Here is a 15,645-nt window from a genome sequence, read left to right as displayed (position 1 = left end):
TTGAAATGATGCTGATTCCATTTACCTCCATATTGCCTGATAATACCCAGGTGCTACCATGGCAGCTTAAGGTGGTGTTTGCTGGGAGCTATGATACTCTTTCAGAAGTAATAGCACTGCTAGTAAAAGTAGTTGGTTCCAGGCAATGTTCTATGCACATGACCCATTTCATCTTCTTATAAACCTTGTGAAGTATATATTATTTTCATCCTCATTTTATAGATGCAGAAAGGGAAGCATAGATGTAAATTTCCAAGATCACATGGCTATTTATTGTTGGAGCTGAGATTTGAATTCAGGTTGTCTGTCTTCAGAGACTGTGCTCTTAATATCAGCGGTCATCAGACTTTTCTGTAAAGAGCCAGCTAGTAAATATTGTGGGTTTATATACATTCTCTATTGCATATCCATTGGTTTTCAAAAGTAATCCTATACAAATTCAAAAACCATTCTTAGCTTATAGACTACACAAAAACAGATTGCAAGTCCAATTTGGCATTTACTGTTCATATTGATCAAGGGTTTAAGAACATAGTGAGTACACTATTCCACATATCCCTTAGGCAAATCCTATATGTTTATAGTACTATTAGATTTCTGTTGACAAAATAATCCACAATTCTGACCTCATATTTCTCTCTCTCTCTCTCTCTCTCTCTCTGATTTTGTCCGAATTTACTAGGTTTAGTTGCATTTTCAAGTTAATCTTCCTGCTAACTAGTGATTCTGTTGTTGAACATTTAAGAAGGGACTGTCAGGATTGAATAAGAGAGTCTCTTCCATTCACATTTTTTATTTTTATTTTTGAGAAAGGATCTCACTCTGTTGCCCAGGCTGGTGTGCAGTGGTGCAATCACAGATAACTGTAGCCTCAGCCTCTTAGAAGTTCCTCCTGCCTCAATTTCTGAGTAGCTGGGACTACAGATGTGCACCACCATGCCTAGCAAATTTTTTATTTTTTGTAGAGACAGGACCTCACTATATTGCCCAAGCTAGTCTCCAACTCCTAGACTCAAACAATGCTCCTGCCTTGGCCTCCCAAAGTGCTGTGATTACGGATGCGAGTTACCACATCCAGCTCTTACAGTCACTTTTAATCTATCATTGGCTTTCTCATTAGGTTGTATTTTTATACAAGGAAGTGACTTTAGACAGTATGGCACTAGACTAGAGGCTGTGTTTTTCTTTGATAAAGGCATAAATGAGATAAATTGCTCTAAGACTTTAGGCTTGTCCCTTTTCTGAGAAGTGACATTTGGGAGGTCACATTTAGTCAAAGCAGTTTTGCTAGTATAAATTTACCAGGATCCTGACATGTAATCCTGTATCATTTGCAGTAAGGTTAAAATGGTTTATGAAAGAAGGTGGTTCATGAAATGGATTAATATCAAGCTGGAACTTCATGCTTTCTAGGTACCTGCTGTAATCTTAGAGATTCAAAATGTCATCATGGCATTCTAGGCTAGACTGGTAGTGGAGAAATCACTGTGAGTTATTGGATCTGCTCAAGATAAAATCTTGAACTTGCAAATAAATCCTGGTCAGGTTTCTTTTTAACACTCTTGTGGTAAATAATACACAACTCAGATTCATGTAATGGGTGTAAGAAAATCATTGCTTTGGTTATTTCAGTATGAAACTCAAGAGAAAACTTACAGAAGTGTTTTTAAAATTATTCTGACCACAACCCAAGGTAAAACATATGCCAAAAAATATATCATGACATAATAAATGAAGCCAGGATTGTATATATATGTCTACTCAAGTATATGAAATGGAAGCAACAGTTTCAGAGGCAGTACTATGCTTACTACATTTGAGGCATTCTGGTATTTTCTATTCTATTTAATTAAATTTTTAGTACCTCTTATTATTGCTACATTTATTTCATAACTCATTAATGGGTTTTGACTCACAGTTCAAAAACACTGCTTTAGAGAATCCAAATGTTCACACTATCCATGTTTATAAGAACTAATTTTTGGGGGGCTCTTATGTATTCTTATAGCTTAGTTTGATCTATTTGCTAAGACCTGGCTATGTGAGAACTGCAAAGAGTTATGCCTTCAACTACCTAAGCCAAGAATTTTCTGAGGCGGCAGGGGAACCAGGGTGAGCAAAAGGACATATCATCTCCACCCTCATTGAGCTTATGTTATAGTGGATGAAATAAACTCAGAATTCAAGGAGTTTGAGAAGAAAAGTCATTCCCTTGAGTAACTATGTTAAGTACTTAAACAGGTTTAGTAGTGCTTTCTTAGTACAAGGTGTTTTCTTTTGATCTAGGTCAGTCCAATTTTTTTCTCATGAGAAAATGGAGCCTTGAAGAGTCTGTCATTTATCTCTGGTCTGTTCATTATTTTGAGTCCAAGTACGGGATTATTTGTAATATACATCTGCCTCACATGATCCAGTGGGTTTTATGATAGAAAGGGAATTTGGAGTTGAGAAGAAGAAGTGATGATTAAGCCACATCATCAAAATGTTTGACTCTCAGATATCTTGGACAGACTTTGAGAGGCACTGTAGCCAAACTTTTTCCTTCAGAAGGAGATTATCTAATTATTCTGGGTAATAGAGACAAACTAGGTCTTTTAAAGAGACAAATTATACCATTTAGTGTTTCACAATATTTTCTGAAAAAACTCTTAAAATCACTTATTTGGAATTTAATTCATCTAAATCCTTATTTCACAAACCAGGAAACAGAGTCAAATATTTTCTCAGTTATCAAGGCAAGAAACCAAAGATTGTCACCTGCACAGGAGAATCTGTGATTTGTTCTTCTCATCATTATACATTTCACAAGCAGTGACTCAAAAAACCTATAAACTAATCAACTATTGCTTCTTCTAGGGACTGAAATTTTAAAATTTCAGACGTGGAGGATCGACTCTACTTCAAAGCAAAATTCAGTGGACTTCTGCACACATATCCATTCTAATCTGTTACAAGTCTGCACTTTGGAGATTAGTTCAGGCTACACACTTAGAGGTGTAATAGTTTCCTACTTGGGAAAATTGAAATTACTTGGATACAAAAGAGTGGTTGTAGTAAGAAAAGAGGCAAGGAGAACATTTTAAAGTGCCGATCCTTGGTAAAGTCATACATACGATGCACCTGGGAGCAGATCTTTCTGAAGTCATTCTGTGCTCAGAGATGTTTCTCCTTACCTTGTTGCCTATATCAAATTCTCTGTGATACGTTCTTAGAGTCCCATGACCTCTCTTCTTAACTTGCAGCGGGAGCTTGAATTTTCCATTTATTTTTGTGACTATTTAGTCTATAAGAGTCTCTGTCTTTATAGGGCCCTTACTTGACTACAGACTCCATAAAGGCAGAGATTCTATTTTTACTCTATTATTATTGTATTCCCAGCACTAAGCACTATGATTAATACATAATAAGTGTTCAATAGATGTTTATTGGATGATTAGATTGGCATTTTAAGGTAGTCTGAGATCATGTTATTTATTAGCTACTAAAGAGAAATTGGTAATTACTCATGATATTCTTCTTTTTTGTTGTTTTACAGTCAACTTTGACCACTTTGAAATTTTGCGAGCCATTGGGAAAGGCAGTTTTGGGAAGGTGAGAACAAATTGAAATGATTAAGCACCAGCAAGGTTATGTAGCCCAGGGAACAGAGGGTCCAGAAATGTTCATATTATTGAGTTGTTGGGACCGCAAGGAAAGATAATCAAGTGAAAATGTTTTTGTAAAGGATTTTTATAAAATTGTCACCACAGTTTAAGAAAAGCGCGTGACAGGCAGCTACATAATGAACGTACACGGTTCTCTAGAATAATCTCATTAAACTCAAATCTGTTTACTCTCAGTAAACTTTAAGACTTTTCTCTCTACCCTAAAGGAGATGAAGATTTCAGAATCATTTTCGATTCTACCAGCTGTACACCCAGCACTAGTTATCTCGTTTATGGAAGAGTTCATTATTTTCATGTGGGAAAGAAGCCACCTGATTTCTATTTCTTTCCTCATTTGTATAATGTTTTTATCTTAAGAAATATACATATTCAGTCTAATATTTTTTTGCAAGAAACTTCTGTATTCAAACCCTGATTACTAGTTTCTCAATGGAGACATACTTTAAGAGAATAATATTTCATATTAAACTTGTATTTTGAAATCATTTTCTGTTTACTTTATCAGGTATTACATAGACCTCTAAAAAAATTTCAAAAACATGGACATTATATTTAATGTTTTTCCAGTCCTTAAAGTCCTTTTGGTTATATCATCTATGGTTGTAAACAGAAATTCTTTGCACAGTATTATTCAGCTTGACAGTTTAGTCATGTCTCTTTCAGTCACTCAAAGCAGGATTAAGGATGTTACTTGTTATTGGAATATTCCTGACATGGAGGCAGCTATTTTCACCAAAATGCTGTCTTAAGAACCCAAAAAGCAAAACCAGGCAAAATTGTTTGAGAAAAAAGAGATCCAAGAATTGAACTGGCGCATAGAAAAGAAAATGAAATTTTTAATCCAAAATCAGAGCTAAGTGGGAACTTTTAGCATTGTGTAATTTGCAAATGTTAAGGATCCAAGCCACAGAAAATAACATGTCTTGTTCTGTCTCTCATCACCATGATCCACTACCTCCCTAATCACTCACTCACTCTGGTTTTCACCATTAGGTCTGCATTGTACAGAAGAATGATACCAAGAAGATGTACGCAATGAAGTACATGAATAAACAAAAGTGTGTGGAGCGCAATGAAGTGAGAAATGTCTTCAAGGAACTCCAGATCATGCAGGGTCTGGAGCACCCTTTCCTGGTTAATTTGTGGTGAGTAATTTTACTGAACCTCTGAATAGTGACATTCCTGATATTGGTGTGCTAGGGGAGGTCCCCAAATGCCACTGGGACCTCAGCCTTGGCTGGTATCCAGGCTCTTTACATAATTGCAAGAAAGCGTTCAAGGATGAGTTGGAAAACAGTGAAAGTACAGAGATTTATTGCAAAGTGAAAAGTACACACTCAAGAGAGGGGAGCGTGGGTGGACTCCGGTGAGTGCCATGTAAGGGGGTTTGAGGCTGTTGCCATATGCGTTTCTTTAACCAAGGGGTGAGACATTCATGAAGATCCCTGAAAAAAGATGGAGATTTCTTGGAACTGTGGTGCCACCTATTTTTACACCAAATATGAATGTTCCTGGAACTGTCATGGTGCTGGTGGGTGTATGATTTAGTATGTTAATGAGTGTACAATGAGGTCCTAGGTGAAACCTAGGTCAAATCCCACACGATGGAGAGGACCCACAGACCCTCTGAAGGAAACGGACTGCTCCTGCAGGACCCAGGAGACTCCCCCAAAACTGTGAGTGCCCCAACTGCGGAAGTGGGGAAGGGAGACCCTCCTTTCCCAAACACACATCCCTACTGGAGAAGCTGAAGGTCTGTTTGCCGGAGAAGTTTCCGACTTTACCTGGAGCTGAGTCTATCTGAAGAGCCTAGTGAAATACACGGGGAGAGGAAGCCGCAGAAAGGCCCTGGGAGATTGCTGGGTCACCAAGCAGGCCATTCCTGCCTGGCACCACAGGGATCCAACGGGAGAGGAGAGGGGGGTAAAATTCCATAGGGAGAAGCAAATCTCTAGCTGAACTTTGTAACAATTTGAACAGGGTGAGAAAGCGCCTGGCCAGGACTCCAGGGAGGGCACAAATCCAGGGTGCAGACTCCACAGGCAGGGGATAAACCAAGCCCTTTTCTTTTGCAGCTGGGAGGTCGGTAGCCTGGGGCAGGTTGCCGGTACTGCTTCTCTGCTTGGAAACAACCTGGCAGCTGTGTGTGTGTGTGTGGTGGTGTTGGGACCGGTGGTGGTGGGGTGGAGGGTAGGGGCGGTGGGGGGAAGGCAGTGGGAGTGAGACCGGCCCTGACAATCCGCAGAGACAGCCATAATCCTCCTAGGCACACAACTCCAGTGAGCTGGGAATCCCAGCCCCATCCCCCACAGCAGCAACAGCAAGGCCCATCCACGGGAGTCTGAGTTCAGAGACACCTAGCCCTGCCCATACCTGATGGTCCTTCCCTACTCACTCTGGTATGGGAAGACAAAAGGCATATATCTTGGGAGTTCTAGGGCCCTGCCCACTGCCAGTTTCTCCCCATAATACCACAGCTGATGCTCTCTGGAAAAGCGCCACCCCCTGGCAGGAGGACAACCAGCGCAAACATAGAATATTAACCAAAGCTAAGAACCCTTACAGAGTCCATCACACTCCCTGCCACCTCCAACAGAATAGGCACTGGTATCCACAGCTGAGAGACTCACAGACAGTTCACATCACAGGACTCTGTGCACACAACTTCCAGTACCAGAGACAACGATCACTGCAGTTCAGCTCACAGGAAACCATATCCATAGAAAAAGGAGGAGAGTACTACATCAAAGGAACACCCGGTGGGACAAAAGAATCTGAACAAGACCTTCCCCCTGAAAGAGCCTATCCAAATGAGAAGGAACCAGAAAACCAACCCTGGTAATATGACAAAACAAGGCACTCGATGGCCCAAAAAAATCACACTAGTTCACCAGCAATGGATCCAAACCAAAAAGAAATTCCTGATTTACCTGAAAAAGAATTCAGGAGGTTAGTTATTAAGCTAATCAGGGAGGGGCCAGAGAAAGGCGAAGCTCAATGCAAGGGAATCCAAAAGACAATACAAGAAGTGAAAGGAGAAATATTCAAGTAAATAGATAGCTTAAAAAAAAAAATAAAAAATTCAGGAAACTTTAGACACGCTTTTAGAAACACAAAATGCTCTGGAACATCTCAGCAATAGAATTGGACAAGTAGAAGAAAGAAATTCAGAGCTCGAAGACAATGTCTTCAAATTAACACAATCGAACAAAGACAAAGAAAAAAGAATAAGAAAATACAAACAAAACCCCCAAGAAGCCTGAGATTATGTTAAATGACCAAACCTGAGAATAATCAGTGTCCCTGAGGAGGAAGAGAATTTTAAAAGCTTGGAAGACATATTTGAGGGAATAATTGAGGAAAACTTCCCCGGTCTTGCTAGAAATCTAGACATCCAAATACAAGAAGCACAAAGAACATCTGGGTAATTCACTGCAAAAAGATCTTTGCTTAGGCACACTGTCTTCTTCCTTCTGGTGGGTTCATGGTCTCACTGACTTCAGGAGTGAAGCTGCAGACCTTCATGGTGACAGCTCTTAAAGGCAGCGCCCTTGGAGTTGTTCGTTCTTCCAGGTGGTTTCGTGGTCTCGCTGGCCTCAGGAGTGAAGCTGCTGACCTTCCTGGTGAATGTTACAGCTCAAAAAGGCGGCGTGGACCCAAAGAGTGAACAGCAGCAAGATTTATTGTAAAGAGTGAAAGAACAAAGCTTCCACACTCTGGAAGGGGACCCAACCAGGTTGCCACTGTTGGCTCAGGCAGCCTGCTTTTATTCCCTTATCTGATCCCACCCATATGCTGCTGATTGATCCATTTTACAGAGAGCTGATTGGCCCATTTTATAAAGAGCTGATTGGTCCGTTTTGACAGGGTGCTGATTGATGCATTTCCAATCCTTTAGCTAGACGCAGAGCGCAAGACAGAAAAGTTCTCCAAATTCCCACTAGATTAGCTAGATACAAAGTACTGACTGATGAGTTTACAAACATTGAGCTAGACAAAGAGTGCTAATGGGTGCATTTACAATCCTCCAGCTAGACATAAAGGTTCTCCAAGTCCCCACTAGACTCAGGAGCCCAACTGGCTTCACCTAGTGGATCCCGCACAGGGTCACAGGGAGAGCTGCACGCCAGTCCCACACCATGGGCCCGCACTTCTCAGCCCTTGGGCGGTTGATGGGACCAGGCACCATGGAGCAGAGGGTGGCACTTGTTGGGGAGACTCAGGTCATGCAGGAGCCCATGGCAGGGTGGAGGCTCCGGCATGGGGGGCTGCAGGTCCTGAGCCCTGCCCCGTGGGGAGGCGGCTGAGGCCCCCTGAGAATTTGAGTGCAGCGCCTGCAGGCCAGCAGTCCTGGGAAACCTGATGCACCCTCCACAGCTGCTGGCCCGGGTGCTAAGCCCCTCACTGCCTGGGGCTGGCAGTGCCAGCCGGCTGCTCCAAGTGTGGGGCCCGCTGAGCCTGTGTCCACCGAGAACTCACGCTGGCCCACAAGTGCCATGCAGAGCCCCAGTTCTTGCCCGTGCCTCTCCCTCCACACCTCCCGGCAAGCAGAGGGAGCCGGCTCTGGCCTTGGCCAGCCCAGAGAGGGGCTCCCACATTGCAGTGACTGACTGAAGGGCTCCTCAAGCACCACCAGAGTGGACGCAGAGGTCGAGCGGGCACGGACAGCGAGGGATGCTAGCACCTGGTCACCTCTCAAAAGTACACAGGCAACAAAGACCATGATAAATGCAATGGTACTTCACATTTCAATACTAACATTGAATGTAAATGGCCTAAATGCTCCACTTAAAAGATACAGAATCACAGAATGGATAAGAACTCACCAACCTACTATGTGCTGGCTTCAGGAGACTCACCTAGTATGCACGTACTCACATAAACATAAAGTAAAGGAGTGAGGAAAGGCATTTCATGCAAATGAACGCCAAAAGCGAGGAGGGGTAGCTATTCTTATATCAGACAAAACAAACTTTAAAGCAACAGCAGTTAAAAGAGAGACAAAGAGGGACATTATATAATGGTAAAAGGCCTTATTCAACAGGAAAATATCACAATCCTAAACATATAAGCACCTGACACTGGAGCTCCCAAATTTAGAAAACAGTTACTAATAGACCTAAGAAATAAGATAGATAGCAACAGAATAATAGCAGGGGATTTCAATAATCCACTGACAGCAGTAGACAGGTCATCAAGACAGAAAGTCAACAAAGATACAATGGATTTAAACTATACCTTGGAACAAATGGACTTAACAAATATATACAGAATATTTCATCCAACAACTGCAGAATACACATTCTATTCAACAGAGCATGGAAGTTTCTCCAAGAGAGACCATATGATAGGCCATATAATGAGCCTCAATAAATTTAAGAAAATTGAAATTATATCAAGCATTCTGTCAGACCACAATGGAATAAAACTGGAAATCAACTCCAAAAGGAAACTTCAAAACCATGCGAATACATGGAAATTAAATAACCTGCTCCTGAATGGCATTGGGTCAAAAACAAAATCAAGATGAAAATTTTAAAATTCTTTGAACTGAATGACAATAATGACACAACCTATCAAAACCTCTGGGATACAGCAAAGGCAGTGCTAACAGCAAAGTTTATAGCCCTAAATGCCCACATTAAAAAGACTGAAAGAGCACAAACTGACACTCAAAAGTCACACCTCAAGGAACTAAAGAAATAAGAATAAACCATACCCAAACCCAGCAGAAGAAAGGAAATAACCAAGATCAGAGCAGAACTAAATGAAATTGGCACACAAAAAAATACAAAAGATAAATAAAACAAAAAGATGGTTCTTTAAAAAGATAAATAAAATTGATAGACCATTGGCAAGGTTAACCAAGAAAACAAGAGAGAAAATCCAAATAACCTCACTAAGAAATGAAACAGGAGATATTACAACTGTCACCACTGAAATACAAAAGATCATTCAAGGCTACTATGAACACCTTTATGCACATAAACTAGAAAACCTAGAAGATATGGATAAATTCCTAGAAAAATACAACTCTCCTAGCTTAAATCAGGAAGAATTAGATACCCTGAACAGATCAATAACAAGCAGCAAGATTGAAATGGTAGTTTAAAAATTACCAGCAAAAATGCCCAGGACCAGATGGATTCACAGCAGAATTCTATCAGACATTCAAAGAAGAATTGGTACCAATTCTTTTGACACTAAGGAAACCTCTGTAATTCATCCTATGAAGCCAGCATCACCCTAATACCAAAATCAGGAAAGAACATAACCTGAAAAGAAAACTACAGATCGATATCCCCAATGAACATAGATGCTGAAATCCTTAACAAAATACTAGTTAACCGAATCCAACAGCATATAAAAAAGATAATCCACCATGACCAAGTGGGTTTTGTACCAGGGATGCAGGAATGGCTTAACATACACAAGTCAATAAATGTGATACACCACATAAACAGAATTTTTTTAAAAAATCACATGATCATCTCTATAGATGCAGAAAAAGCATTCAAGAAAATCCAGCATCCTTTTACGATTAAAACCTTCAGTAAAATTGACATACAAGGGTCATAGGCCTTAATGTAATAAAAGCCATCTATGACAAACCCACAGCCAACATAATACTGAATGGGGAAAAGTTGAAAGTATTCCCTCGGAGAAGTAGAATGAGACAAGTATGCCCACTCTCACTGCTCCTCTTCAATGTAGCACTGGAAGTCCTAGCCAGAGCAATCAGACAAGAGAAAGAAATAAAGGGCATCTAAATCAGTAAAGAGGAAGTCAAATTGTCACTGCTTGTTGGCGATATGATCGTTTACCTTGAAAACCCTAAGGACTCCTCTAGAAAGCTCCTAGAACTGATAAAAGACGTCAGCAAAGTTTCTGGATACAAGATTAATGTACACAAATCGGTAGCTCTTCTATACACCAACCAAGTGGAGAATCAAATCAAGAACTCAATCACTTTTACAACAGCAAAAACAAAACAAAACAAAACAAAATACTTAGGAATATACCCAACCAAGGAGTAGAAAGACCTCTACAAGGAAAACTACAAAACACTGCTGAAAGAAATAATAGATGATATAAACACATGGAAACACATCCCATACTCATGGATGAGTAACATCAATATTGTGAAAATGATCATACTGCCAAAAGCAATCTATAAATTCAATGCAATTTCCATCAAAATACCATCATTCTTCACAGAATTAGAAAAAACAATTCTAAAATTCATATGGAACCAAAAAAGAACCTGCATAGCCAAAGAGACTAAGCAAAAAGATCAAATCTGGAGGAAACACACTACCTGATTTCAAACTATACTATAAGCCCATAGTCACCAAAACAGCACGGTACTGGTACAAAAATAGGCACAAAGACCAATGGAACTGAATAGAGAACTCAGAAATAAACCCAAATACTTACAGCCAACTGATCTTTGATAAAGCAAATGAAAACATAAAGTAGAAAAAGGACACCCTTTTCAACAAATGGTGCTGGGATAATTGAATAGCCACAAGTAGGAGAATGAAACTGGATCATCATCTCTCACCTTATATAAAAATCAACTCAAGATGGATTAAGGACTTAAACCTAAGACCTGAAACTATAAAAATTCTAGAAGGTAACTTGGAAAACCCTTCTAGACATTAGCTTAAGCAAGGGTTTCATGACCAAGAACCCCAAAGCAAATGCAGTAAAAACAAAGATAAATTGCTGGGGCCTAATTAAACTAAAGAGCTTTTGCATGGCAAAAGGAAGTCAGCAGAGTAAACAGACAGCCCACAGAGTGGAAGAAAATCTTCACAATCTATACTTCTGACAGAGGACTAATATCCAGAATCTACAATGAACTCAAGTAAATCAGTAAGAAAAAAACAAATCATCCCATCGAAAAGTGGGCTAAGGACATGAATAGACAGTTCTCAAAAGAAGATATACAAATGGCCAACAAACATAGGAAAACATGCCCAACGTCACTAATGATCAGGGAAATGCAAATCAAAACCACAATATGATTCCACCTTACTCCTGTAAGAATGGTTATAATAAAAATATCAAAAAACAGCAGATATTGGCATGGATGCAGTGAACAGGGAACACTTCTACACTGCTGGTGGGAATGTGAACTAGTACAGCCACTGTTGAAAACAGTGTGGAGATTCTTTAAAGAACTAAAAGTAGGACTATCATTTGATCCAGCAATCCCACTACTGGGTATCTACTCAGAGGAAAAGAAGCCATTATTCAAAAAAGATACTTGCACATGCATGTTTACAGCAGCACAATTCACAGTTGCAACCCAAATGCCCATCAGTCAACGAGTGGATAAAGAAACTGTGGTATATGTATATATGATGAAATACTATGCAGCCATAAAAAGGAATGAATTAACAGCATTTGCAGTGACCTGGATGAGATTGGAGACTATTATTCCAAGTGAAGTAATTCAGGAAGGCAAAAACCAAACATCATATGTTCTCACTGATATGTGGGAGCTAAGCTATGAGGACACAAAGGAATGAGAATGATACAATGGACTTTGGGGATTTAGGGGGAAGAGTGGGGCGGGGGCTAGAGGGATAAAGGACTACAAATATGGTGCAGTGTGTACTGCTCAGATGCTGAGTGCAACAAAATCTGACAAATCACCACTAAAGAACTTACTCATGTAACCAAAACCACCTTTACCGCAATAACTTACAGAAAAATAGTCAAGCACGAGATTGGATTTAGTTGGTCTTAGCCAGCTTGGCCTACACCCTGGTTTTTCATTCTTATCAGTCCCTAGTTTATACAGCTATTTCAACATTTTCCTTTTGCTAGTCATGTGAAACTGCTGCCTGGAATTTTCTATTCTCCTGCTACCACCCTTTATTATTCCTGTCTCACTTTCATCTTCATCCCTACTGTTACATAAATGCATCTTGATTTCTAAGCATGCATTCATAAAATTCTCATTAGGATCTTCCTCAGGGTCTTTTGTTCTCCTTAGTTTCTTTGGCTTTATAGTAAAAGAACATTTTTCTTTTATTGTCACTAATAAATACTTCTTGGTTCAGTTGTCACAGTTCCCCTTGTCCTTGAGGTCAATATATATATATATATATATATATATTTAAGCATTGTAATTAAATGTGCTGACTGGGAATGAGTTCAGATGTCTTAGTAGTTATTAGATACTTTTTTCCCCCGTAAACTGCACAGGAGGAACTTTGATTACAAAGCATGGCCTCATTGGCAGACTTGAGGTTGATATTTAGAATTTATACAAAGCACTTTCTCCCTTAAACTAACTAGCAATAAAACTGATTGCTTTGTAGCGTTATTTCTTAGGTAGCCACATATACACCTGTCAGTTAGACAAGGATAGGTGCTTCCTTTGTCAACAAATAACTTTTGGCAGAGATGAAGCTGACTTGTATCAGTGACTAGACATTAAGTGACTGTGATTGCGCTCAAAGCTATTTCCAAAATCCAAGGCACAGAAAATGGCGGAGAAGCTTGCAGTATCTATTACCTCCTATTCTTTTCTTGTGTGTCGAGGTCTTTTTGTGTCACCTTAATTTTATTTTACATTTTAATGCATCCATTATGTTAAGAGGAAGTTCTTAAAGCTAATTCAGGATGACTGTTATTTAAATATGCATACCAAGCAGTTCTGACTTACCAGCGAGGAAAAAAAAAAAAAAAAACAGTCTTTATTCAGAGAACGCTAATGGAAAAATAATTGAGATTTTACTCTGTGTTTAGGGACATCCTTCTGGAGAAATCAGTGCATAAAACCTGCCTCCATCCATCTTTAATTTTTACAGTTCACTTAAAATACAATTTGCTCAAAGCCTCTACGCCACAGTTGAAAAGAAGATGGTTTTATATGACTGGGAAATAGGTCTATTACAGTTTATGCACTATTCAGACATGGTAGAGTCTAATTTCAGCTCAAGCTCAGTGTATGTAATCAGTATGTCAGAGTGGCCTATTCAAAATGCTGCCATGTAAAAAGCTAAAATGGATGCAGCTCTTTCTTCCCTACCCTTAGCAATCATCAAATTGCCTTTCTTATCTTCTCTCTGCATCCTGAGAATGACAAGGTATGGTCACTTCATAATCTCCCTTTGTTCAAAGTCACATTTTTCTTCTTCAAAAGTTTAACCAACTAATTTTTTTTTTTTTTTAAGACCGGGGACCCATTATAAGGCCTTAGCATTTTACTTTCTCATATTTGTCTTTCATCACCGTGTGGGCAAAGTTGATTTCATTCTGTTCCTTTTTTTAAGAAAATGGGTATTGTGAGGCTTTAAGCTGGCCAAAGATGATAGATTTTGCTGTTTGCTAACTTGGTGTAATTCCAGACAACATTCTGTTCTCCATGCATACTGACCTGGTGATAACATGTCATATAACCTATTCTTTCCATCTCACTTCTCACACTGAACCTCACGGTGGAACACTGGGCATATCATTAACAATGATAGAAAAGAGAGAAGAGACTTACCTCCCCCCAATGATTCTGGTACTACATTCAAGACTAGAAACTAACTGGGAGGGGGAAACTCTTAAAGTACAACAGCAACCCCCTTTGTCTTCCAAACCATGAGATAAAAATCTTCACAAATCTGTATCATTCTTCCTAATAAATGCTTTCTGTTTCAGTAAGCACAATATATTCAATGTAAGTTTATCTTTCCACAGCTATAAAGCACCTTGCAGTGCTTCTGAAGGTGTGATTGTGAGTGTATTAGTCAGTTCTCACATTGCTATAAAGAAATACCTGAGACTGGGTAATTTTGAAAGAAAAGAAGTTTAAGTGGCTCATGGTTCTGCAGGCTGTACAGGAAGCATAGTGGCTTCTGCTTTGGGGAGGACTCAGGAAGCTTCCAATCATTGTGGAAGGCAAAAAGTGGAGCAAGGCATCTCACATGGTGGGAGCAAGAGAGAGGAAGAGAGAGTCACTACACACTTATAAATGACCAGCTCTCTTAAGACCTCTATCACGAGAATAGCACCAAGAGGATGGTGTGAAACCATTCATGAGGATCCACCACCATGATCCAATCACCTCCCACCAGGCCCCACCTCCAGCATTGGGGATTACAATGCAACATGAGATTTGGGTAGGGATACAGATGCAAACCATATCAGTGAGTAATTTACTTCATCATTTTTAAGTCACATGGTTATATGATAGCTTTGATGTGTGTAACCTTAGATTTATAAATGAAATGAATAAAGTGCTATGGCCAGTACCCAGCACATAGTAACATTTGTCTTACAAATATTCGTTCTTTTCCTTCCTTACTTCATGAAGTTATGACATTCTGAACTTGCCCATCTCTGATGGTTCATTGTGGACATCTAAAGGACAAATCTGAATGGTGCTTGGCCCCAGGACATCATGGAAAGCTGTATGTGCAGGGTCAAGGGGGTTATCTTCAACTCATTCTCTATAAGATCGTATGTTGTTTGTTTTGTTTTCTATCCTAATTCTGCAAATTAAACAAATGTCAAGACTCCCCAATATATTGTGTTAAATTTAATCAAGACTTTATGTCCTGAGTTTAACTTTTAGATTTATCTTTACCTCCTGAAAGCATCAAAAGCTTAAGAAGCATTGTATTATTTATAAAGTAACAGCAATACTTTTAAAATTTCTGTCTTCTTTGTGTACTCTATTTTACTGATACGCTGTGTAGGCCTCTCAATAATACTTTCAATAATCTCATTCACCCTAAAATACCCCTAGCTTCTGGAGATTTAGTTATAAGAGTCTAGTTTTTCAGGCTGAGAGAAAACAAATTCTTCCTTTTTTAAGCGAGTTAATGTTAAGAAGTTTGTGTGTGTGTGTGTACAGGTATAAATGTATACATACATATGCATATATTTATACATTTATACCTATATACAAATGTATATGTTTTCAAAATCATATATGTATATACATATCACATATATGTGTGTGTATATA

The 15,645-nt window shown here is 39.3% G+C and overlaps 1 protein-coding gene across 2 annotated transcripts in view; it reads left to right on the top strand.

Moving 5' to 3' along the window:
- Window positions 1-15,645, top strand: part of STK32A (serine/threonine kinase 32A) — a 157,275-nt gene that overhangs the window by 37,414 nt on the left and 104,216 nt on the right. For both annotated transcript variants that reach the window (XM_033180746.1, XM_033180747.1), the window contains exons 3-4: window positions 3,536-3,591; window positions 4,659-4,810. In XM_033180746.1, the coding sequence (XP_033036637.1) occupies window positions 3,536-3,591; window positions 4,659-4,810 (208 nt within the window). The remainder of the gene's footprint in view (window positions 1-3,535; window positions 3,592-4,658; window positions 4,811-15,645) is intronic.

The sequence above is a fragment of the Trachypithecus francoisi genome, unplaced genomic scaffold (genome assembly GCF_009764315.1).
Source record: "Trachypithecus francoisi isolate TF-2019V2 unplaced genomic scaffold, Tfra_2.0 Lachesis_group2, whole genome shotgun sequence".
NCBI classification, from domain to species: Eukaryota; Metazoa; Chordata; class Mammalia; order Primates; family Cercopithecidae; genus Trachypithecus; species Trachypithecus francoisi.
This window is presented reverse-complemented; position numbering and strand designations above follow the sequence as displayed.